This window comes from Aethina tumida, chromosome 1, assembly GCF_024364675.1.
Source record: "Aethina tumida isolate Nest 87 chromosome 1, icAetTumi1.1, whole genome shotgun sequence".
NCBI lineage: Eukaryota > Metazoa > Arthropoda > Insecta > Coleoptera > Nitidulidae > Aethina > Aethina tumida.
This window is the reverse complement of record NC_065435.1, coordinates 51743514-51770198: the sequence shown is the minus strand read 5'-3', so window position 1 is coordinate 51770198 and position 26685 is coordinate 51743514. Positions and strand designations below refer to the sequence as shown.

The following is a 26685-nucleotide window of genomic DNA, read 5'->3' as shown; positions in this document are numbered from 1 at the left end:
ACTTGATATTTCTCTTATTTACAACAGACTGATGAATTTGACAACCCTGTACACACAATTACGATAACATTTTATCAAAGAATGGTAACATTAAATTATGAGTAAAGATTAAATATATACTTTTATGTATATATTTAATTGAAACGTATATATTGAATATTTGTTACGAATGCATTTTCATTAGAAATGAACGCCTAAAGCGTTAAAATAATGATTCTAAAATTTGAAAGTCAAAAAGGAAGTTAATTATTTCTTAATCAATAAGTAAAACTATCACTTTAACTAAACTTTAGTTAATATAACAAAAATCAATAGTTAATAGAAGTCAGAAAACAAAAATTATATTTTTATGTACTCAAAACAATTGGTATTTTATCCATTTTACCTCCATCACTCACATTACAGATTAATATATTTTTCTTAAAAACAAACCATTTTTAAAAATTTAAAAATCGTATTGTTGTTATATAAAATTACCTGGGGATGTAGAGAAGCCAGTTCAGTTACTTATTTACTATAAGCCGCTGTAATAACTTAATATTGTAACTTCATATTTTGCTCAGAATTATTTGTATTTTAGTTTATTCTTGGACTGCTCATTTTACACATGTTTTATTGAGCTTTATACAAAATAACAATGTTACTGCAGTACTATTTGACAACCTTTCTAAGACATATTTTAATAATTAATTATTTCAAGTTTAGTTCTGATTTTTATTTGGTAATATATAAAAACCTTATCAACAACCCAGTATATTGCATATAGTTTGACAAATTCAGTTTTTGAAACATTAATATACCCCTAATTTTTTAGTTAATATATTTTCAGTACGATACGGCCAATTGGATACAGAATGTGCCAGTCTTAAACCATAATAAATTACATTCGATATACATTGGGCCATAGGAAATGGATTTTGAAATATGTGTTGCACTTAGATTTTCTAACACATTTTAATCATTAATTATTTCAAGTTTGGTAGTTCGAGATACTGTTGTAGTTAGTTAACAGTCGACGAATTTCGTAACATTATGTGAAATCGAACTAAACTTTTTTGTACAATTATTATTAAGTTTTTTAACAACCCTGTAGACACAATTACGATAACATTTTATCATTTAATATTTGTTACGAGTGTATTTTCATTTCATCACAGGAAAGGTAATGAAACAAATTAATTATTTTTTAATTAATAAGTAAAAAAATCACTTTAGTTAATATAATAAGAATTAATGCTTAATCGAAGTCAAAATTTTTATATACACAAAATAATTACTATTATTCATCTTACTTCCATCAGTCACTATAAAGATGATTTATTTGTTCTTAAAAATAAACATTTTAAAATCATATTGCTTTGTTATATAAAAAATTTTATGAATTGATTACTCCTTTATTATATCCTTTTTTAATTTTTACTATATGTAGTTGAAGTGTTTTGTTATCAACATTTATAATTGTGTAGTCATTATCTGAAAATAATACAGAATATAATTTGTTTAATCAGAATTAATTATAACATGATAATATGGAAATGTAAAATTATTAAAAGAACTATTTACAAATAATACAAATACAAACCTTGACGACTGTATTTTCATTTTCGAGTATGTGGTACTTTATGTAACGACAGAGAGTATCACATATAATGAAATGTGATGATACCTTGTCCCATAACGTGACGAAATACTAAAAAATAAAATTGTATAAAAAGTGGTGCCAATTTTTTTATGTATATGTACGTATATTAATAATAGAAGTAACATTGTATAATATTTAAGATTTTTGTTAATGCAATTTTTAATAATCTAATCATAAATATTTCTTAGCATCTAAATAGGATGAAATAAAATGTATTAATGTGGTCTCATTATTTATTATATATATAAAATATAATTAAAATCATTAATATATGTATATGGTTTTACCTAGACTTACACAGATTGTAACAACAAAAAAAAAATACAACTCTTAATTTAACCTAGCTCATTTCGTCCAGCAATAATATTATTTACATCTCAGTACATTTATTCTTATAAATAGAAAACAAAATCAAATAACTTATTGTACTATATAATATTGAAGATGCAATTATACAAGTACTAGATGTCTTTTTAATTTTTAATATACAGTAGCTGAAGTGTTTTGCTGTCATCAACATTTGTAATTGTGTAGTCATTATCTGAAAATTATACAGAATATGATTTGTAATAATTATGATAATATATAATATGAAAATAGAAAATTATTTAAAAAACTATATACATATATAAGTTATATAAAAATAATATAAATACAAACCAGCAGGAACCTTGACGACTGTATTTTCACTTTCAAAAATGTGGTAATCTTGGTCATTAAATGTGATGATACCTTGTCCTATTAATGTGACGAAATACTAAAAAATAAAAATTGTATAAAAAATTATGTTATAGTAAATAAAATAATCTTACTAAATTGCTCTTTGAAGTCATTTGTCCTAGTGTGGGGCTTTGTGGCCTCAGTCTGAAGTACCCTACAGAATTTCCATCACAATTATGTAATACGGAACTCAGGATGGTTTGATTAGGAATCGTATTATTTACAGAGTTGTACAATACTGAAAAGTAAAATGTATAATAGTAAGAGAAATAAGATAACTATCGGAATTAAAAATTTAATTAATAGAATCAAAGGATACTTACCGGATCCGAAACTGCTTCTCATGACGCTACACCTGTCAAATAAGCCTTCAGTTGCATTGATAGTGCGACTTTCTGCAGCAGATTCAACTGCTTTTCTTCTTGCACGCTCAAGATTGCTTTTTCTGCCTCTCTTTTTGGGGATCGGCGAACTAACAACGGAAAGTCTGTCGGTGTATTCATTTGTTTCCAATGGTACTTCCATCTCGTGTTTATTTTGCATGCAATCTGCGTTGTCAAGATTATTTAAGAATACGCCTTCAATACTAAATTTATTAAGGTTTTCATTTGCATTACCAGACCCGTCAGTTGGAACCTTTTTCTTCCTACCCCTTCTTTTGAGAATTGTGTTTTCTTCAGGGATAGATGTGCTAATAAAGTGAGATTCATAGCTCTCTCCATCTTTTCTTGTTTCAATATTTGGATTTTGGCTGTCATTAATGTTATTCATATTGACAATGTCCAATGTATTAGTTATTGCGCTACCAGTTCTAGTTTCTTGAATGTCAAATCTATCATTACTCATCAAAGAGGTTTTTGACTGTGTATTTATGATGAAGTTTACTTCTGTAGTTACCTTCTTTCTTCTGCCTCTTCTTTTGGGAATTGTGTTTTCTTCAGGTTTAGATGTGGTAATAAAATCAGATTCACAGTTCTCTTCACCTTTTCTTGTTTCAATATTTGGATTGTGGTTGTTACCAACGTTATCCATATCGACAATGTCCAAAGTATTCGTTATTGCGCTACCAGTCCTAGTTTCTTGAATGTCGAATCTATCATTATTCATCAAAGAGGCTTTTGCCTCTGTATTTATGATGGAGTGTACTTCTGCAGTTACCTTCTTTTTTCTGCCTCTTCTTTTGGGAACTGTGTTTTCTTCAGGTTTAGATGTGCTAATTAATTGAGATTCATAATTCTCTTCATCCTTTCTTGTTTCAACATTTGGATTTTGGATGTCATTAACGTTATTTATCAGAGAAACTGTTCTTGTTTGTGTATTCGTGTGTACTTCTGAAGTTACCTTCTTTTTTCTGCCTCTTCTTTTGGCTGTTGTAGTTATATTTGGTTTTGATGTACTAGTGATGTCAGGTTCATCATTATAATTACTTTCTTTCATGGCTTTCTCTATGTGTTGCTTTTGCTCACTGTTCTGTGTAATTGTTGAATCTTTTCTCGACAAGAATTCCTCATTTTTTCCTTTAGCAGTAGTTGAAGTTTTCTGGAGGTTAGATGTACTGGTTATGTGAGGTTCATTTTCTTCAGTGGCATATTCCATGAAAGGTTCTTGATTATCATCTAAACTTGGTATGTTATTTGACAATTGTTGTTCATTCTCTTTGTTAACTGATGAAACAACTGCCTTCTTTTTTCTATCTTTCTTGGAATTCCCTTCAGGTCTGACAGGCTCAACATTCTTAGTAATGCGTTTTTTACGTTTATTGTCGGGCACTTTAAATATACGCTTTTCTACAAAAAACAAAACGTAAATTACAATAGGACTACTTCAAGTGGATCAATTCTAGTCTTTTTTATTTTGATAGATATGAAATATGTTGTTCCATAAACGATTCATTATATGTGTAATGTATTTTTAACGAACAAATAATTTTTCAGCTTACTTTTATATTTATAGATTAAACGATTTTTTTTCACTGATGTTTTCAAATGCATATAATTTCATTGGAAATCGACGAATACGGTCCGGACTGTTTTCAACAATCAGAAGTCTTGAAATTATGTACATTTAAAAAAGTCAATAGATAACTTGTATTACTTTCAAAAGTCTATCTGTTTGTGGGACAGACACTAGAATTTTTATTTTTAATTGGAAAAAAATACGTTTTTAAGTAATTTATAAGAAAAGACACCATCGAAATATGCGTTCACGACTTAAATTGACCAGTGAATCAAATTACCTAAGACATGGCAATCATATAATAGTACACTTTTGGAGACCGTCTTCTTTCTAACAGACTTCCGAATACCTAAAAAATATTTATCAGTGTCAAAATTATTTTAATATTCTATTGTAAATTACCATTATTCTGATCAGTTGCTGTTTCATCGCCGTCTTCTGTGTTTTGTGTCATTTGCCGCCGTGATCCAGAGGCAGAATGTAACAAAGAAAGTTCCGATGCTATATCCTTAATTGTTTTTAATGATTTGTTTAATGTAGCTATATCCAGATTAATTTCAGTGACTTCTTCATTTTGAGTCTTGCTTACTTGAGTGCCCACATCGTTCGACTGTATACTTTTATTTTTCTGTGATGGATTTTTTTCTTTAGGTGCAATTGAAATGTTATTGTTCGATTTATCAAGAACGCCATTAGTTTCCTCTGTTGGAAAGTTTCTTTTAGATGCGTTGACAATCGTATCGTCGTTATGGTTTGATTTCTCAAGTGTTACATTACTTTCCTCTTCTGGAATTTTTCTTTTAGATGTGCTTGCAATTGTAACTTTATTATATGCCTCCTCAAGTACAGCCTTATTTTCCTCTTTTGGAATTTTTCTTTTAGATGTGTTTGTAATTGTAACATCATTATTTGCCTCTTCAAGTACAGAAATGTTTTCCCCTGTTAGAATTTTTATTTTAGATGTGTTTCCAATTAAGTTATTATTTGATTTTTCAAGTACAGCCTTATTTTCCTCTGTAGGAATTTTTCTTCTAGATATGTTGACCACTGTCACGTTATTATTTGACTTTTCAAGTACAGTATCATTTTTCTCGCTTAGAATTTTTCTTCTAGACGTGTTGGCAGTTGTGGCTTTATTATTTGACTTTTCAAGTATAGCATTATTTTCTTCTGTGGGAATTGTTCTTTTAGATGTGTTAACTATTGTGACGTTATTATTTGAATTTTCAAGTACAGCATTATTTTCCTTTGTTAAAATTTTTCTTTTAGATGTATTGGCAATTGTCATGTTATTATTCGACTTTTCAGGTACAACATTTATCTCTTCTGTCGGAGTGTTTCTTTTAGATACGTATGTACTTATTATGTTGATCTCTGATTTTTCCTTTGTTGTTGTTTTAGAACTATTTATAACTCTAACGGCATTGTTTGATTTTCCATGAGCAACATTATTTTTGTCTGTTACGATTTTTCTTTTAGGTGTAGTTGTAATTGTGGCGTTATCATTTGATACTTCTTGTTCAACATTATTAAGAATTAATGTTGAATCAAATGAATTATCAGTATGTGCTGGTTGTTGTTGATCATTTAATAAGTGGCTTTTATTAGATACATGGTTTAGTCTACCATACTGAGATTTCTTTCTCTGCATCCTCTTTTTATTTTTATCATAATAAGTTTCATTAGTTTTGTGAGATCTTTGAAAAATGTTTTGTGGGATTGATGTTCCATCCATTTGAAATAGACCTTCTTCTATATCAGGTCTCCAAGGGCCTTCCCAATTTTTTATAGGTATATCATTTAAACTAGATGAAAAATTAAAATTATTATCGGCTGAAGGTAATGTTTTGTAAAGGACTTGCTGATCAAAAGTATTAAAATCACTATATGAAGAAGCTCTTGAAGAGTTGTCTGAATCTTCTACATTATCTGTATGTATTGATTGCAATTGAACTGGGGAAATCTCTGCTGGTTTTTCAACATTTTCTTTATTAATTGTGTTATCATTACTGTTTGATTTATTTTTTGATTGTGAAGCCTGTAATAACAAATTATTAACCACTACCATGACTTTATCACCTGGCGTTTTACGTTTTGATAGTGTTGTAGCTTCCAAAACATCTTGTTTTGTTTTGTTTCTTTTCTGATTAACTAATTCTGATGTATCTAAATCATGTGACAAATCTTGTACATCATTTGAGTTTTCCAGGTGAACAGATTCTCTATTAGCCACTGGTAATATTTTAGAGACCTCATTAATATTAGTTCTTTTATATGACTTTGAATGTTTAGACTTTCTTGGAGTTATTTTTCTAGAAATATTTTGCGAAGGTGGTGTACGAGGTGACCTATCTGAAGCTATGTGCTCACGTGTTTGTGGTGAATCCTCCAACACTTTTTGTTCACGTGAAGAACCTAAGTTTTCTAAAGATTTTGGAGAAGTGGTAAATATATTACTAGCCGATTTATCATTAATGGGCTGTATCAAATTATTGGATGTTTTAGGAGTGCCTTCAGTAGAATCAGTAATGTTTATAACGGAACTGTTAGGTTTTGTTACATCACATTGATCTTCATCAGATGAATTTGACTGAGGAAGGTGTTTTTTCTCTGTATTTTCTTTAAGGGATCTTTTCTCGAGTTGTACATTGTCCTCATTTTTTTCACATTTAGTTGGACTATTATCGTAAGAATTAAGTAACACTACCAGATCTTTTGATTTTTTTGGGTCTGTAGTTTTATTTAATTCTTTTCCTAAAATTAATTTATTTGAGCCTTTAGTTCTATAAATATTTTTGTCACTCAAGTTCTCTGCATTATTTTCATCTACATTTTTAATAGGGTTGATATCGCTTGAATTTATAGCAGAAATATCATTTGGAAATGTGTCTTCTGGTTGTCGTTGAACCTTCGGAGTGCTACATAATATATTGCGTTCTTGCTTTTTAGAAGCTACCTTGACAAGCAACGACTTTCGTAAATTTGTTTTTGCATCTCTTGGGCAAGTAAATGGATTGTTATTCTCTTTAGGTTGAAATCTCTACAACAAAAAATAATTAATTATATAATATATATAATTAATAATATTTTGTTTGATTATGTGCATATTTTCACTTAAACATTTGAAATAAATAGTAATAATGCATGCATAACAAATAAAATAAAAATACACAACTCACCAATATCTGATCTAATCTGCAAAATACATCTTCGTTTGAAGATTCTCCAACTGAGTTTCTACTGAAAATAAATAAACATGTTGCATAAATAGTTTGTTTTATTATTTGTGTTACAAATAAATTACTAAAATTAGGTGGACAATTTGCTATGAATTATTAGCTGATCATATGGAAAAACAATAATTATATGTGTTATATTTGATATTTTGATTTAAACATTAGTAATGGCCAATTATAAACCAGATCAAAAATAATTTTATGTTCATAATTGGCGCGTAATTAAAAGCATTATGTGAACAAACGTTTTTATTAGTTAAAGGACAAAATTAATTATTCCAGAACAAATGAAAGACAATATGAACATATTTTAATGTGCTGTAACGTTATTTTTTCACAGGCTGCTATGCTTAAATAGTTAAAATTAAAACAAATATATTGGACAAAAGTAACTCAGATAAAAACTAAATTTTGTCATATTAATTAAGTCTCTAATGAGACATATGTTATACATATTTAAATCAATGTGTAACATTGTAATACTCCTTCAATGTAAACAGTACAAAGTATAATATATTTACATTTTAATTGGAACGATTCTAACAGATATTCGTGAAATATATATTTATTTTAAATAAAATAATACTGTAAGCCGAGTGCCCTTCATGACAACTGAAGTTTCCCGCTTTTTAGGGGGTAAACGCAGTTGTTTATAGTGAGTAAAGGTTATGATCTGATTACTTACCTCCTACGAGAACTACGCCTCATCATTTAGCTATGGATAAATCACGCATATATTATGAATTTGATCCTTTGTAGTGGTAAAACGAGTTAAAAACTTTGTTATCACATTGTAACACATTTCACAAACATATCAATGCTCAAAATGTACGTCTTGGAATCTGTGCTGCCACATGCAACTACATCTTCCAAACACTATAGTCGCAGCTAATGCTGATTGTACACAACGTTCACCAAACCTTTTCGATTTTCGCACTTTTTGTTGAGTTACACAAACGTTATATCGCGGCGTCCCAAAGTCTTTGATTCCAAACGGTTTAAATTTAGTGCGTCTGCGCGTGGGAAATACTAGGACCAATCACAGAGCACCTACCACCAACTGGGTAAGAGATCGTATATAGTATACAAATTAAGAATCTAATTATGATGCATCTTTTAATTTATATAAAAGTATTATAAATGTACGTATAAGTATGTAAAACAGATAATATTGCAGTTTAGTCGACTAGGATAATAATTGTGCGCAACTCTCGAATTCAAATATGCTGACCATTACATGCAACGTTGTCACTTTTATATTTTACCTAGTTTTTGAGATAAAGTTTATTCATTGTTTGTTGAATGTACTACATTTCTTATACTATAGTACATTTAAATTCATAAAATTCGCAGAGTTAACCCGAAATTAGTATGTTGTAGTAACCTTATAACATTATAGTCCTTATTTCTTATTAATGTTAAATTAAACTATTGTTGAGTTTCCAATACTTTAATGTATAGTGGTGGTCAGAGAAATAGTACACATTACTATTTATTGTTAATGAAGAAATACACATCTCTAATTAAATAAAATTAAAATATTTTATACAATAATTAATCACACTACGTTTCAAATATTTTCAAGTTTACCTAGGTTTCAAACGTTTATTTAGATGACGACGAACGTATTGATTACTATCTGATCATATTTTATTTGAACTTGAATTCATCAGTACTTTTCGCCAAAAGTCTGGAAGATGATTGATATATTTTTGTGTAAACTTTAGTGCTGTTTGAATATTCTTTTATGGTATCAATGACATATTTTCTGAAATACTTCGTTGAAAATTTTGCTAGACACTACTAGACACGGTAATATTTAATTAATTTTTTATTTATCTGAAAAGAAAGAAAGAAAGGACTTCGTTTATTGATTCTTCAATTTTAAATTTTATAGCATTTCTCCGGCCGCCACTATATACCATAATTACTATTAGATTACTATTTGATTGAATTTTTTACTTTATGGGGAAAAAAAGTAAAGTTATTGGACACTATTAAAAATAATATTAAATTGTACCACAAGTTGTAAATATTTTTTATTAAATGTTCACAATTGTCTACTGACTTTATAAAACAAAAAAATAGAAAATAAAACTTTCATTATTTCTTATCAGTTCTTTTAAATAAAAATACTTACTTATATTTACACTTTTACTACATTTATTTTATATACAATGCATTTACATTTATTGAACCCTAATAGTCAAAAATATTATCGTTCAATTATTCAATTTTGTTATCAAGATTTTCTTCACCTTGTTCATAATTTCTCGTTTATTGGTCTCAAATTAGCTATGTAAAAATTAATTTCAAACTTTTAGATTTGACTTACCAAGTAATAAAAGTTTATCTTAATGTAACAAAGATTTCTGTCAAAATTTAGCATACAGTTTTTGTTTAAAATTTTCAAGAAGAAGTAAATATTAATTTTTATATTTGATTTGCTTTTTATTTGTTTATAAATATAGTTAGGATATTGTTAATTCAATTCTCGTAACTCAAATTAATTCAAAATTCAAATTAAGTCTGTAAGTATGTTATAGTGTTTCATTCAAGAAAATATGCTTTCTAAAAATAAAGAAATTTCAATCTTAATGTGCTTAAATGTATAAAATGAACTGCACTACAATGAACCGCACCACTATCCGACTGATCTATTTAAGAATCGAACAGACTGACTGGTTTTACAGCACCAACAGAGGGTGGTCGGTCAACCTGGGGTTTTATGTAATTGTATGTACATTGTGATATTATTTGACCAAATAAAATATCAGGTAACAGTTATTAAATAAATATTATAATTAATCTTAAACTATTTATAATTAAACTAAACTTATGACAATAATATATTGTTTTAACTGAAGACAATGTTATGATCCGTGCACGTTTAAAATAAAATTAAAAATTTTTTTAAATGTATATTAATTAAAAAAATAAAATATTAAGTCATCTGGCAACATGATTTTAAAATCCACAGGTTAATTTGAATTAACACGCAAGCGCATTAGTGATTTCTTGTATCAACCTAAACTGCAAGAACGCCTTCGATTGTGATGAGCCCGAGGCTCAACGCATCGACCGATGGATGGCGCTACATACATAAATTTGGTTAGAGTGAACTACCCTAAAACGTCAATTTGAAAGCAGATAATGATATATTCACACCAGTGGCAAGTGATGCCACCCGGTCAAAGGCAATAACAACTTAGCAATAATATTAACAATACCTGTGATAATTTAATTCACTTTTGTATAATAAAAGTCATGTTTTATTAACCATAGTGTATATTAAAAAATGATAATAAAATAAAAACCGAAAACTAAATATATAAATTTAGGTTTTTTATTACTCATTTTCGTTTTTCTGTAATTTTTTATATTGTTATATAAATATTACAAACAGTTTTCAATTAATTGTAGACATTTTCCAGCTCGGCGAAAAGAAGTAATTCTTAATCAAAAAAATTCAATGGAGTTTATTTGTTCTCTAAAAACTCAATCGTGTCTAACGAAATTGCTCATTTCAACATAGAGTATAAAGCAAAAGCTTTGAGATGTAAAATGGAGTGAATCATTCTTCAGTAATGAGTCCAGATTTGTTATGATAATTCATGATAGTTGAGTACATTTCAGAAGACACCATGGGGAAAATCTACAACTTTTAATTGAAAGGTCTGTACATCGTTGGATTCATGAGCTCACCGATTGAACACGTATGAGACATTAATGACAGGAGACTTCGAAATTCAGCACTTCCTTCCCATACTTGGGCAGTTAAGTAGAGGTACCTCAAGACGAAATTGATCCTTGAATCAACAGCAAGGCAAATTAATTAAAAAATGATACTTGTGCCTCAGTTATTCCATATTGCACACAAAAATATTAATAAAATACACCATTTATCTTGGATTTCTTCTATTTTCTACATAATTTGGCAATTACTTAAGGTATTTAGAATATTAGAATCATCATTCTCAGTTTGTGGAAAGTAAACTCGCTCTGAAAGTGCCTTCAGGTGTTTAAGAGTCTTTAAATATGGAAACTATAGAGAATGCTGGGTATTCCTAGCAGCTATATTAAAAAAGATTGAAAAATTGTATAATTGACGAATGCAATGCAAACAGAAGCTATCCAGGCATTTTTAGAGCCCGACTATCGATGAAAAGAAGATTAAACACCTATGATTTAGTTGAAATTTTATTAATAAACTTTTATCCTTTACCTATAGAAAAAAAAGGTTTATTAAAAATCATCAAAAGACTAAAAAATTCTTAAAATAATCCAGGGAACAACTCTCCTGTATAATATAATCGAAATCAATTTTAGTTATTAATTACTTAAAAGTGGAGCGTGAAAAATCACTACCGATTGACATGATAAAAAATTGATTGAGATGATTATTATTAGCTATATCCGACTCAAAATACATCACTTTGCCCTCACGAATAATTAGTCCAGTCTCAGTCTAGAAAATGTGATGTGCCGTGAAATTATGAGTAATTTTACTGATGATGCGAAGAAAATAAAAACATAAACGTCCTTGGCGAAATACGCACGAGTCACACAATTCCTGGCAGAGAAAATCGACTTGCGCATTAGTGGAAAATATCTTTCCACCGGCCGGCCCCAGTGTTTTCAGTTCGCGTTGTTTTCCCTCGAAATTGAAGTGCGAGACAATACTTTGGACATATAAATAAATCAATCGCGTGTTTAATTGCTGCGAGGTAATAAAATATGTGACTATGGTGGTGGCTCTATCTTCGAAAAGGTAAAAGACATTATGATTTTTTTCAGTGTTTTCATTTATGCAATTCTGTGCTCACTTTGTTATTGATTGTAGCCAGTGCACATGGTATGTCTCTTACTTACTTATACATCTAAATATCGCATCGCGTGAAGACATAATTAGGTCGACTATTTTTATTTGCCGATTTTTATTATACTTTAGATGTGTTTATTTCGATCTGATTTAATTTGAACGTAATATTTATTTGAAATGGGCTGTAAAATGGAGATGATGGTATTGGAAAAATTAAAATACCAGAGGCGAATGGTGGCGCTAAAGTTTTATTATTTTCTTGATTACCGTGGCATAATATCAAATAAAATTGTTTAACTTAATATTTTATAATAATATTTTCACTCTATTTATATATAAAAGATATTATGACTAATATAAAATGAACATAAAATATAAATAGTGAATAGATGATGAAATAATTATTTAATACATTAGTTAGTTTGTAATAATATTATTTAATATGTATTTTTATATTTCGTGGAAACACCTTCAAATTAAGATGCTTTGAGGTTTTAATTTTAATATAATGATTAAAAATAACTGTAGCACCAATATTGCCCACATATGTTTAAATTATTAGTAATACCAATAATTTGAAATGATAGAGTATAATATGCAAATACAATATAATAAAATATTAAAATTAAAATTGGATATAATTTTAGGCTAATATGAAAAAAATTAATGATTAACAGACATTTTAGTTGGCAAAATGAATTAATTTATCATGAAAAAAATGTATATCTAATATTATATTTGACTAATGTTGTTGTGTAATTTTTTTCATTAAAAGTTTAATGATTGGAGTTCTAACATAATTATTTGTTAGTCGGAGTAAATGTAAATGTAATAATATTTTTGTTTCAGATACATTTGTGACGCATTTATGACACTGATGAAGCAGACCCTAGCAATGTCGGGGATTATTCTCAAAAATAGAAATCAATACTTTTTGAGAATTTTTGAACGACATCCAGATCTTAGGATAAATTAAATTATTTGACGACATGGTCGTAAGTATACTAATGGATTTTGTTAAATTCATAAGAATTATTCGTTTCTTTACTTAATCAATACATTTAGTACACGATCAAAATTTACATACATCGGAATATTTGTTAGAAGTTTGTATAAAATAACTCTTTTTCAAAACTAATTACAAACATTGTAAAGCACTTTAGATGTACAAGCTTCAGCACCTTTTGTGGTAAATCACTAAATAAATTCGAAACTTTCCACAGTATTTACAAGTTTCAAACAACTATTGAGAACTGTGTCAAACCTGAGAAGAGTAATGTTAAAGTTTGTTGCAAATCTTTAAATATTAAAACAGAGGGTCAAATAAAAAGTATGCAAATTTCATGTCTCATTAGCATACAACAAAACATCTCAATTAAAATAAAAATGTATAGGACATTCAAACGTTATTATTATGCAGATTACCAAAACAAATCACTTAATCATCTCAACAAAGTCCGAAAAAATTCTAATGAAGAGAAATGAGTATCGGTAATAAGTCCAATTAAATTTCATTGCCATATTTACATAGTTTTAAAGAGAATTTTTTTGCAGTTAAATACTGAGTGGGCACAAGTAGAAGTAATTGATTTAATCAATGATGGTTCAGGACTTGCTTTCGGTATCATTGGCGGTAGAAGCACTGGAGTCGTTGTCAAAACTATTTTGCCGGGTGGCGTCGCCGACAGGGTAAATATGAAACGACAATTTTTTATCTGTATAATCATTTGGGGGTGTTTGTAGGATGGTAGATTACAAAGTGGCGACCACATTTTACAAATTGGAGAAGTTAATTTACGAGGCTTGGGATCAGAGCAGGTGGCCTCAGTGTTACGACAATGTGGAGTGCATGTTCGGATGGTCGTGGCCAGACCAATTGAATCTACTAACACCGATTATCAGGTATACATATAATATTTACTTCCTGCCATCATTGGAAAAAGTTACTTGTCTTAGGCTCTGGGTAGTCATGCTCCTATTGTACCGACTAAGATACTGGGTGACCCCTTGGAACTGGATAGACATCTTGTAGAAAACGGATACGCTGACACTTTAACACAACTAGCTCCGTCCACATACACCAATCCATTTATTTACACTGGCCAAAATTCTGAAGTTCAATTACACGTAAGTAGGAACGGGCATGTTTGTCGAAGATAAATTATTTTAATTGTTATTCCAGCCTATATCAGGTATTGTTGATGTCGTTAAAGACCCATTACCAATTGGAAATGTTCCCGTTTCCTTACCCATCGATGAGCCAAAGAACACACCAAAAATGTTACCTCTTGATATGGCCCTGCACAAGCCCAATTTACCAGAGACTGAAACTTGCACTGTTAACTTAAAAAAGGACGACCTGGGACTTGGTATCACGGTAGCAGGATACGTGTGTGAAAAAGGTGAGCAATTCCATTATTTTTTTCAATTACAAAGTGACTAATGCCATTTATTAATGTTAATAAATCAATTTATAAGCTGCACAGTTTTATATTTAAATGCTATAAAAATAAATTCGTTTAATTCAATGTTTTAGGCACTAATGCATTCTAATTTTATCTAGAAAACATATGTTGCGCGACGTTAAACGTCGAGACGCTTTGAATTTTCCAAAAGCATATACATCATCATAATGTTTATTTAACTTTATCTATCGTATTAAACTTATGCTTCAATAATGTTTATGAACAAATGTTTTAAATAACTAACGAATTTCAATGGTTTAGAAGCTTTATTTGTTTTTATACATTTTTATTTGTTTTTAAAATATTGTATTTATAACTTTATGATGGCAGTCGCTTTGGCAAAATATATCAAAACAAATTTGTCACCCTAATTTTTATTCGTAAATTTTACTAAAACACACGACCTCCTTACAGAAGAAATATCTGGAATTTTCGTTAAAAGCATAAGCAAAGGCAGTGCCGCCGATCTCACAAAAAGCATAAAGGTTAACGATCGAATAATAGAAGTAGACGGAGTATCCGTAATCGGCTATACGAACCATCAAGCTGTCGAACTCTTAAGAAACACAGGACCCACGGTCACAATCAAGATAGAGCGATACTTAAGAGGACCTAAATACGAACAGCTGCAGATGGCAATTCGCGCAAACGAACTAAGATTACCCTCGCCCCCATCTTCGTCCGCCACGTCGTTGCCAAAAGTACCATTTAGTTTAGTGGTGAGTAGAGCCATCGCATAAATTTGCCCGGAAATTAAGTGTCACCTTTCAGCACATGAGTTACTTGGGCATCGAGCCCGAGCCAGAATCACGCACAAGTATGGATTTCGATTCTGCAATACTGCTGGATGCGGATAGCACGAACGACGAGGAGAAGGAGATCGTGATTGATGGCACGAGATCGTTGCAGTTCAATGGTAACAGTCACGAGGCGATAAAAAATAAGTGGCGGGACAAGTTTGAGGACGACGTGGAAATTGTGGTATGTATTCACAATCCAAATATTGTCTGTCTATATATATATATATATATATATATATATATATATATATATGTCAGAGAATAATCATGGGTACTTTTGCAGATCGCCCAAATGGAGAAGGAGAACAACAAGGGGTTAGGAATTAGTTTAGAAGGTACGGTTGATGTGGAAGACGGCAAGGAAGTGCGACCACATCACTATATAAGGAACATCCTACCAGACGGTCCTGTAGGTTTAAACGGCGCTTTACAATCAGGAGATGAGTTGCTCGAGGTATCTGGTTTTAATATTGTTATATTTTGTCTCCACGTACACAATTTATAGGTGAACGGAATAATGCTGTTGGGTTTGAATCATCTTGAAGTTGTTGCCATATTAAAGCAGTTGCCAAATTACGTTTGTTTAGTTTGTGCTCGGTATCCCGTTCCTATTAGAGTCATTGATACGGCACAACACAGGGATGCTTTTCAGGCGAGGGTGAGTGTGTACATTTGTGTTATTCAGTTGTTTTGTACTATACGTACTCGTTGTTGTTTTTAGAAAATACTGGCTGGAAGTTTACAAACTCTAATTCCCTCCTGCGAACGGAACAGACTGGTAAAAGCAAAATCCGAAACGTCGTTGGCATCAAGTTTAACAAGTGACGCGTGCACCATCAGTAGATCAAGATCGTTAGAATTAATAGCCGGTCTGCCAATGTGGAATCAGGAGACGACTGTTGTAGAACTGAATAAAGGAGATTATGGACTTGGCTTTTCAATATTAGATTATCAAGTAAACCTTTTATATTATAACATAATTTAGCTGAACTTCGGAACTAACTAACTTCCCTTATAGGATCCACTTAACAGCCAGGATACGGTGATAGTAATTCGTTCACTGGTGCCGGGCGGTGTTGCTCAAACGGACGGAAGACTGATCCCTGGCGATCGACTGATTGCAGTCAATGATATCAATGTGGCCGACTCGTCTTTAGATCGAGCGGTGCAAGTGTTAAAGGGCGTACCAAAAGGTCCCGTCAGGATAACTGTAGCAAAACCACTTAATAGTAATGATGCCGTCTCGCACACCAGTCAGGTGAGAGACTAAAGATATCATTTAGTGGATTTTTTCACAGTGTTATTCAGTTAGGATTGAGGACAAACCAGTTAGTTAGATATAATGTTCGATTTGTTTTTCATTATTTCCAAATATGCGCTACTTGTGTTCAATTTATGGGGTTGTCCAACACATTTTTTACCTTTGTAAAATAATGAGGCAAACCGATAAATATCAACTACATTTTTCCTGGTTTGAATGCAACAAGCTGATTGATATTAAAAGGCACTTTTCTATTAATAAATTAAGAAATAATTGTTATAAACTAAAATAATCGCCACCAAAGAGAATTGTGCATTTTAGATCAATAAATATCGTGTCAATACTGTACACACAGATATTTCACATTTTATTGACACGAAGCCCAAAATATAAATTCAAAATATTGACAATTGTGATGGAACACATAAAAATCGAATGAATATTGTTATTGAAATGTATATATTTATTTTCGTGAAGGCATTTTTGCACTAAAAAGTAGTATTTACTTGCACCATTCACCATTAATTTGTACGCTATTGATTGAAATGTTGTTCAATATTGTAGCGTAGTGTTTAAAACCGCTTCTTCCGTGAACATTTGAAAAGAATGTGTCTGTGTGTTAGTGTATCTAAAAAAAGTTATTAAATAACTGACGGAGAGTTGTTTTTAGTTTGTACGGAAATTATTAGAAGAATGGTCTGAAGAACTCGGATTCATTTTATTGGTAAGTACATATTTTTTAAAATATATGTTACATAATTTACAAAATTTATTTATGTTTTTGGTAAACAATTTTTTATCATATTGGGATATATCATGCTGGGCAACGTGTTTTAGTACTACGAAAATAAAAGAAAGGAATTCTGAACATGTATGTGAGATTAGTTAAATACAAAATTTAAAAATTTTAAATTTTTAAACAGAGTTTCATGAGATTTTAATATTCTTGAAGAAAATATAAAAATACATATCTTAAAATATCTAAAATATTATTATTTCCATATACATTAAAATAATTTGATGATAAAATATAACAATAAATAAATATAGCTAAATCATAGAAACGTAATATAAATAGAGATAGCACGAATGAGTTTATAAAAGAAATTCATTAAACTATTGAATGTAAAACTATTATAATTATTTTAAATGGTAAAAGTATAAAATTTTATTAACCATAAATTTTATTGTAACTATAAAACTGCGTGTTATTAAAAAAGAGTAATAACATCTAAACGAATTTATGTATTCTCCCATAAACTTCAAATTTCATTATTTAAATGATGCTCCAATTTAGAGCAATAGCCATCTATTCACAAAATTATTATGATACTTATTTTTTATGTATTCTTTAATATTAATCCTGTCACGTTTCAAATTAAGTGGTTACCAAAAGCATATTTTTAATTGATTTTTAAGAGCACCTCTATTTTATTATAAAATTGTCTTGTTAAGACCGAATATAGCATCATGAATATAATAATTTTATTATTTTTTGTTACAGAATTAATAAGATTTCCACTACGTGAATGGAAGGGCTACATTTACTTATAAAGTTATGTCAATACGTCCCTCGTATATCGATGTGATTAAGATGTGTCCTATTTTATTAGATATGTTAAAATTTTATTTAGTTATAATTACCTAATTGTCACTCCACATATCGCAAATTATAAATGTTTTACAAATAAAGTGTATATTGAAACAAATCTATTGTTTATTGACTAACAAATTCCTTAATTAATACTTTATTTAACGTTTTAGAATATTAGAGTGTCTAGTAGTGTTTTTTAATTCAATTTTTTCTCAAAATTTATTTTTTTTAATAATGAAACATAAAAGAACCTCCTCAGTTTAATCGGGTTTATTATTTTTAATCTTTAATGAGAGTAGAAGTGAGTAATTTTGTTGGTACAAATTATTAAATTATTATTTAATATTTTTACAGGACACTGAAGACGATCAAACATGCATAGAAGACTTTCAAGAGTGCATAGAAGAATATCAAGAATGTCTGGAGGTGGTTCATATATGTATCGATGGAGAAAACTCCTTTAACTCATCGTATAATAGTCAAACCGATAAGTGCAGCCAAAAGAAGAACACCGATCAACATTTATTAAATAGTGATTTTTTAGAGAATAATTATTTAAATTTAAAACCTGTGGATACTATAGGCGATAGTGACTTAGACATTAGTTTTAAAAGTACTAATGAATCTCAATTAGATAATAAATCGGGCGACTGTGAAAATTTTAACGACCGAAATGTATTTAATAAAAATAATAATAAGTGCGATTCAGTATTAATTAAAACGGATAGTTTAACACAGAGTGAAAAAATATCAAATCAAACACCATCGTCCGTTTCGGAAAAGGACGGCTACGAAACATGCGTGGACGACTCGTTTTCCGACGACAATTCCAAGTTTAATCACCAACAATTGAACAGAGATACATGCGAAACCCTAATCAAAACCAACCCAACCCACAAGGAAGTACGAAACATACAAACAACGCAAGTATTAGAGGAAAATGAACTAGAAGATATAACACCAACAAACTCGAGAAACGTACTGGACCAAAATTACGTAGACGTGCAAGATTCAACGAGTGATTCCATAAAAACTGGTTCGACCGTGGTGGCCGTGGCCGTTTCCGAACCGTGTTTGAACATGAACTTTCCCGAATACCATATCTGTTTGGACACTAAATTCGACGACGAACTGAAATCCTACGATCAAACCGAAGATTCGGGGGGCGACGAATTTTTTTTAGTGCAATATCCTCCGCAATCGAGCAAAAGCCTTAGCGAGCCGAACGTTCTCGACTCCGTGGACATATCTCGCAGTCCCGGAAAACGATGTTTCAAAAAATGCTTGGAGGAGTATTATAACGATTACGAAGACTGCCTGGAAGCTTACGGCATTTATCAGAAGGGCATGCAGGAGAAAACGGAGGAGGGGACGGTGGAAATGTCGGACGACGAAATATTCAACGACATTCTTTTACCTTTCAAAAGCAAATCTGCTCCGGATGTGATGGATAGGTCATTTATTATGTTGACTTATGATCCGGGACCTTCGAAGAATAGAAGACAGTCCGCTTTTGTTCCGGGATATCAGTGTGATGAGAGGTAAGATAATTTTAGCGTTTTAATCACATTTAAAAGTTATATTTTAAGCTCGAACGAAAAAAAAACGTTTAATTTGGCGAAGTGATTCCGTAATTTTGTTCAACAACGTACTTTAATATATTAAGCCATAAACTGTTAAGACGTAATAATTTTTTGATCACGCAATTTTCAATAAACATGTAACATTGCCACGAGAGACTAAATTATTGAATCTTTAGATAATTTAAAAGTCTCAGTTATTGACTATGAATTTTTAAAATTAATTCACTTATAAAATTACTTTATTTATAGTTTTGAAGAGAATAACAGAGTCGTACAACAACAATTTTTATAAAGAGATATCTATTATAATAAAGAAAAATCTATAAAAGAAACCACATAAGTGAACATTTAATCTTATTTTGCTTGTGCACTTAATAAGATCTACTTATTGGCACAATCTGTACATGTAGTTTATAGGACATCTCAAAACTATGATCATTAAATATGATTTAATTTTTTTGTAGAAAGTTTAATGATGTTCTTATTATATTAAACTCAGATCTATAGTTCCAAACATATTACACGAAAATAAATCTATAACTCTCATTACAAAAACTATTTTAGTATGTCAAAATCAATCAGGATTACTAATTATCAAAATTTCCAAATAACTATCAAATTATTTAAACCTGAAAAATTAAATGATCACTCTTTCTACCACAAAATATTTTACTTTAATTTTCAGTTTTGCTCTAAATGACCCAATTTGACAAAACATAAAAATAATTTATATAAGTTCATTTTTAATAGGCCAATATAAAATATTAACAATATATTGTTAAATCTATAGATTTATATGTGAAATATGTAGTTTCTACGACATTTCAAGACTGTGATAACTAAACATGATTTAATTTTTTTGGTAGAAATTTTAACGATGTTTTTAAGTTAATATTAAATAATATCTACATTTTCAAACATATTATAGTTCAAGAAAATAAATCTGTAACTGTAATTAAAAAATATATTCTAATATGTCAATGTCAATCAGGGTTACTAATTATCAAATTATTATGAAATTATCTAAACCCAGAAAATTTAAATAATCACTCTTTTTACCACAAAATATTTTACTTTAATTTTCTATTTTGTTCTAAATAACCCGTATAAGAAGTTTAAATAGAAGAAAGTCTGACGAAACATAAAAATAATTTATATCATTTCATTTTTAATATAAAGTATTATATTTATTTATTTATATTTCTTATATAAAATATTAATAATATATTATGTTAAACTAAACATGATTTAATTTTTTTGGTAGATAATTTAACGATGTTCTTAAGATAAAAACATTGTAATTCAAGAAAATATATCATGTAGTTACTTTTTCTTAACGTTCCTAATATTTTAGTCAAACAGGGTTATTGATTATCAAGAATTTCAAATAATTATCAAATTTTGTTTTTTGTCTAGTCTAAAAATAATATTTTAGTTAATTATTAAATTTTCTTTTATTACAAATTATCTAATTAATAAAAAACAACGTGGTTGTAATCATTGGTTAACAAACAAACAAATTTTTATTTTTAATAACAATTTTTATGCTTAATTTATTTATTTTTTTATTATATAAAGAATGTATTTTATATAATTTAGTTTTTTTTGACAAAGTGTCATTTTTGGACGTCTTTAAAATGAATTTTTTGGGGGAGTTAAAAAATTCTTTGACGACCTTAATATAACTAATAATTAATAAATATCACGACAATTATTTACGGACCCTGTAATTAACTCAATAGTTTTATTGGAAGAGAGGAAACTTTACAAAGTACATTCGTAAAAAGAACTAACATACCTATATAAAACTGTATGTAGTACATATATGGTTTAAATCCGGTCGACCCCATTAAGTAAATATTATCTAATTTGGCTCATATGTAATACAAGATTTTTAACAGTGGATCAGGTAAAACCCTGAAACTTTACATATATGTAAAAATATTCAATGTCTGTTCAGTTATGTGACACCCTACAAAATTACCCCCGTGAGTTTATGAGATTATGTATAATAATACAGACCTTCCAGTAGTCTTTGACAAACAATGTGATGAACATAGTGTGCTTAACTTACTTTGGTGTCCCTATTAAAAGCTGTGAAGCCATAATATACGGATGGCTATATTAGTTTGTTTTAAGAGTGCTTTCCGGATTTTAAACAATAAACTGTTCTGTGTTTCGAAAAATTGTAAGTACATATTTTATTTTTTATCTTTCCGTCACAAAATAGGTTACTTTAATTTTCAGTTTTTCTTTAAATTAGCCAAATAAGGAATTTAAATTAGACAAAATATAAAAATAATTATTTATAATTATATATATTTAAATGTGAATATGAAATTTACATTGTTTCATTCCACGTGACCAATGCAGAATTACAAAAAAAATATAATGAAATTTATTAATAACCACGAATATAAAATGTAACTGAATCTCATGACATTTGTCAATTTTTTATGGCAAATTTATTTATATCTTAATTATGAAGGAACTGTTTAGGTCACATGTTTAAACACGTGAGTTTTGGACATTACAATCTTTTCTCAGTCCAGACAACGATATAATGTCTTCCAATTACGTTAATGAATTATTTGTTTAATTATCAAAATAAAAAATATATTAATTAATTTTAATTAAAAGACTCAAATTAAAATGTCTAATAATACCTTAGAATTTTGTAGCTCGATAAATTTCCCATAATTAAAATTTTTTTACACGCCCTAAATAATTACACTTTAATAACTAAATATTAATTTAATTTCTAGTGAAAAAAACTCACAAATGACAGTGATACGGCAAATTGATAATGATTATGGTACATTAAGGGGATGCCATTTTGACGAGATGCTGCAAAAACATTGGGGATCAACCCACACCGTGAAAATATACAGAGAACCGAACAAAAGTTTAGGTATAAGCATAGTAGGCGGCAAAGTCGACTTACAAAAATCGGAGTCAAAGACAATTTTGGGTATCTTCGTTAAAAATGTCGTCGAAGATAGTCCAGCCGGAAAGACCGGACAATTTAAGGTGAGTTTTCAATCAAACTTTCAACAATTCGCTCTCACGAAAGGCTGTGCACCTTTTGAAGTGCAGAAAATTCAGACCGATATTCTTATGCTAAGTAAACTCTATTAAATCCAGTAACTAATATAAAGTCTAATTAATTTCTATTATGTCATTTCAGACTGGCGATAGAATCCTTGAAGTAAGTGGAATTGATTTGCGCCAAGCAAGTCATGAAACTGCTGTTCAAGCAATCAGAAATGCTTCCAATCCAGTGTCCTTTGTAATACAATCTCTTATACAATGGGTAAGTGCACTCAATAGTTCTGGTTGTTATAATTAAAAGTCATCGGCATTGTCAATGGTTCTTTAAAACATAACATTTCGTTTTTTTTTTTGCAGAATATCGACGCGGACGCGAACACATTCCAAAACGACGAAGAAAATTGCCCGTCGCCGTTTCCATCGCCCGTAAGCGTGAACGCCCCCGAAATCGTACCCGATCTGAAATCGGACAGACCCAAAGGAGACGTGGTCAAAGAAAATGGTGGACAACTTTTGAATGAAAAACCGTTCGAGAGTGTCAAACGGACGGCGACACCGGAACCGGTTGCTGAAACACCACCGCCCACTATTAACATCCGACATGACGATTCCAACGACGAGAGCGAAGATGAAGAAGAGGACACTAGGGAAATGGAGGGAAGGACGGTGTCCTCCAAAGGAATTTCGGTAAGTTACTGTTTTACTAGAAAATATCCTATTTTATTTTCCAATTTATTGTATCGCATCGCAGCATGAAGTACGTTTTATAATGTGATTTATTTACAGATTGATCGGGCTAGTGCGGCGAATGTCAAAAGGTCGAAAGAAGAAATTGCTTCAGATCCAGAAAAAGAAGATGACTTCGGATATACAATGAGTAAGTCCCAATTTACATGTATTTGCATGAATTATATTATTTAATAATGAGGAAAAATATTATCAAATGAAGTGATAAACAACTAACCGCTACCTAATAAATCATTATATTATTAATTCAAATTTAATATTTATCATATGGAAATAAAAATTACCAATAAATTTAAAAGCGTTCATGAAAATTATTAAAAAATTCACGTTTACTACTGTAATAATGCATTTTTATTATCAACAGCATTTATTTCGCATAATAAAACTGTAAAAAATATAATATTAATATTTCTATTTTAAGCGATTTTTATAATACTTGTAATTAGCATAAAAATCGAGGCACGATTAAATGGAACTTTTCTAATATATAATAATAGTACATTTGTTTGATGTTGATAAAATACTACATAAATAAATTATAATAACATTTCAATTTATATTTGTTTCCAAAAAAGTCAAGATATATTTTCAAATTGAAAAATATAATATTTTAATTACACATTATGTAAAATTATTTACATATAGTTTTCAAAGCTTTTTTCTTCAAAGTAAAGTTTATTTCACAAAATAAAATTTATAAAAAATTATAAAATTGTAAACTAATATTATGTTTCAGTAACATACGTAACTATTGGAAAAACTCTTTTTGAAAATTTTCAATTTTTTAATAATCTAATAAAACTGCCTTTGATATATGAGAATTGGCGACAATTTTAATTAATAAAATATATATTAAATATTGATTGATATTTACAGTACCGAGCAAAATAGGAGAAACAATTTTCTTTTATAATTTTTTTTGTTAATAATAATAAATTAAATAATTTTGTTTTATGTCAACAATAATACACACAATGCATAAAATTTTAAAAAAACTACATATAAAAAGGGACAAATTATAACCTTTAAATATCTATTTCTCATAGTCAGTAATGTTATGTACATATTCTTTTGCTGAAATAACTGCACTATACAATTCTCTAAAATTTTTGAATTTTTCTATATGCGTTGATCGAATTTCCTCATCCACGATCTCCCAAAAGATCTCAATGGGGTTAAGATCTGGACTATACGCTCACTATTTAACATCGTTTTGTTATATCCATATACTGATATGTATCCATTATTACATTGATTATTCGTAAAGAACCCACTTCAATAGCAGAGGAATATCCTCCCCTAATCATTACATTTGCAGCACTATGTTTAATTGTACTCACTGTGTACTTTGGACCGAACCTCTCATTCTCTGAACACCTCACCCAAGTAATACTATCTAAATTATTAATTTTAATTTGCTTTCATCAGTAAACAGCCCTATATTCCACTTAGTAATGATTTAGTTTTCATGCTCATGGACGAACTTAAGGTGGGCTCGTCTATTTTTCATGGAAATAAACGGTTTCTTCGCAGGTTTTCGAGTATCCAAGTTGCTTTCGCTCATAGGACGAAGAACCCTATGTGCAAAAATGTCAACATCCCCTAGTTTCTTTTCAATTTCAACTCTACTATGATAAAGGAGTCCTTCAAGGGGAGTACAATTTTTTTGTTGACATTGCTGTATACATTGACGTATAAAAAGTTTGTTACTTTTAGAAATAATGGACCTATTTAATTCCAATTGCCTAGAAATGTCAGCTTGCTCAACTCCAGCCTTACATTTTTATATTATAAACTGTTTTAGCTGTATATTTATGAACACCACGAAGTATCTTTTAAATATATGTGAATTAAAACAACATACAGCCAGAAGATTACGAATAAATTGAATTATGTGCGTTACATTTTTGGGGTGCTCATCTAATTAAAAAAAACGGAATACTTCTTTCAATGTTAGTGTAAGCATGTTATTTGTAAAAATAATAAAATTACAAGGGAGTTTTAAAGGAAGTAAAGGAGATGTTTTAAATATTTTGTATTTGTTTCCCTAATTTTGCTCGGCACTGTATATTTATTTATACAGAACTGCAGTTGGAAAAATTAAATGTGAAATTCCCAAATAATTAATGATTTGGCTTCAAAATATTCAGGAAACATAATTTATAAGTTAATAGAAAAATTAATTATTGGGATGTTCCCATGACATATATATATATATATATATATATATATATATATATATATATATATATATATATATAATATATATATATATACATATATACATAAATTATATTGAGCATGTACAGAATTTAGATTTTTACAAATTAGCTACCTAGTTACGATAGTACCCTATAACGCTTATATATTAGATTTGTTGTTAAGACTGAGTTATTCTGAAGTGTAAAAGATACACAATATTCAACTTAAAATTTGATGAAATTGGTGCAGATTTACTTGTTTATTTTATTAATAATTTGTTAAAATATATAAAATTTTAAATTTAATTTATATAAAATGATATATGTATGTATTATTTTAAATTGTTGGTACTTATATGCCTCAGATTACTTATTGTCGTCATCAAATATATCACATATAAAAATCTTCAAGTGATTTTTTAATAGTAAGTCATACATTTATAAAGTTACAATTTATATTAAAACTGAAACTGTTAAAATTCCATTGTCAGTATTTTTCAATATCGCATTGACACAACAAAATACCATACATATCTATAAATTCAGTGGTGTCAGTTGACTTGAATTATGGTCCGTTGCACCTTTTAACAAATAAACAACGATTTTA

General features: G+C 29.3%; 2 protein-coding genes across 4 annotated transcripts in view; one reads left to right on the top strand and one right to left on the bottom strand.

The window, feature by feature from the left end:
- Positions 1–1293: 1293 nt before the first annotated feature.
- On the bottom strand, positions 1294–8534 carry LOC109600706 (putative uncharacterized protein DDB_G0282133). 3 transcript variants are annotated; one of them, XR_007548897.1, is made up of 9 exons: positions 8240–8534; positions 7498–7558; positions 4721–7358; positions 4599–4667; positions 2686–4149; positions 2455–2600; positions 2303–2399; positions 1583–1690; positions 1294–1473 (listed from the first exon to the last, which is right to left on the bottom strand). XR_007548897.1 is itself a non-coding variant. In XM_020016881.2 (8 exons), the coding sequence occupies exons 1-8, from the start codon at positions 8263–8265 to the stop codon at positions 2116–2118; spliced, it is 4569 nt and encodes a 1522-aa protein (XP_019872440.1). In that variant the 5' UTR covers positions 8266–8534; the 3' UTR covers positions 1862–2115. The 3 variants fall into 3 exon arrangements, 2 of the variants coding, with proteins under 2 accessions (XP_019872440.1, XP_019872441.1); XM_020016881.2 differs by lacking the exons at positions 1294–1473; positions 1583–1690 and adding an exon at positions 1862–2183; XM_020016882.2 differs by lacking the exons at positions 1294–1473; positions 1583–1690 and adding an exon at positions 1862–2183 and having other exon boundaries at positions 7498–7555.
- Positions 8535–12183: 3649 nt separating this feature from the next.
- LOC109600705 (multiple PDZ domain protein-like) overlaps positions 12184–26685 on the top strand; it is a 47915-nt gene continuing 33413 nt past the window's right edge. The window contains exons 1-17 of the mRNA XM_049964129.1: positions 12184–12325; positions 13226–13371; positions 13931–14065; positions 14120–14278; positions 14333–14503; positions 14559–14778; positions 15256–15560; positions 15613–15822; positions 15925–16095; positions 16147–16299; positions 16363–16596; positions 16660–16899; positions 18851–20037; positions 22845–23109; positions 23267–23392; positions 23488–23817; positions 23917–24007. Of these exons, the coding sequence (XP_049820086.1) occupies positions 13366–13371; positions 13931–14065; positions 14120–14278; positions 14333–14503; positions 14559–14778; positions 15256–15560; positions 15613–15822; positions 15925–16095; positions 16147–16299; positions 16363–16596; positions 16660–16899; positions 18851–20037; positions 22845–23109; positions 23267–23392; positions 23488–23817; positions 23917–24007 (4003 nt within the window). The 5' untranslated portion in view covers positions 12184–12325; positions 13226–13365. The remainder of the gene's footprint in view (positions 12326–13225; positions 13372–13930; positions 14066–14119; positions 14279–14332; positions 14504–14558; positions 14779–15255; positions 15561–15612; positions 15823–15924; positions 16096–16146; positions 16300–16362; positions 16597–16659; positions 16900–18850; positions 20038–22844; positions 23110–23266; positions 23393–23487; positions 23818–23916; positions 24008–26685) is intronic.

Excerpts from the sequence above, each read along its gene's own strand:
- LOC109600706 (XM_020016881.2), bottom strand. The coding sequence starts at position 8,265 with ATGATGAGGCGTAGTTCTCGTAGGAG. Across the intron at positions 4,668-4,720 it reads AGCAACTGATCAGAATAATG|GTATTCGGAAGTCTGTTAGA; the intron begins GTAATTTACAAT and ends AATATTTTTTAG. Across the intron at positions 2,601-2,685 it reads GAGAAGCAGTTTCGGATCCG|TATTGTACAACTCTGTAAAT; the intron begins GTAAGTATCCTT and ends TTTACTTTTCAG.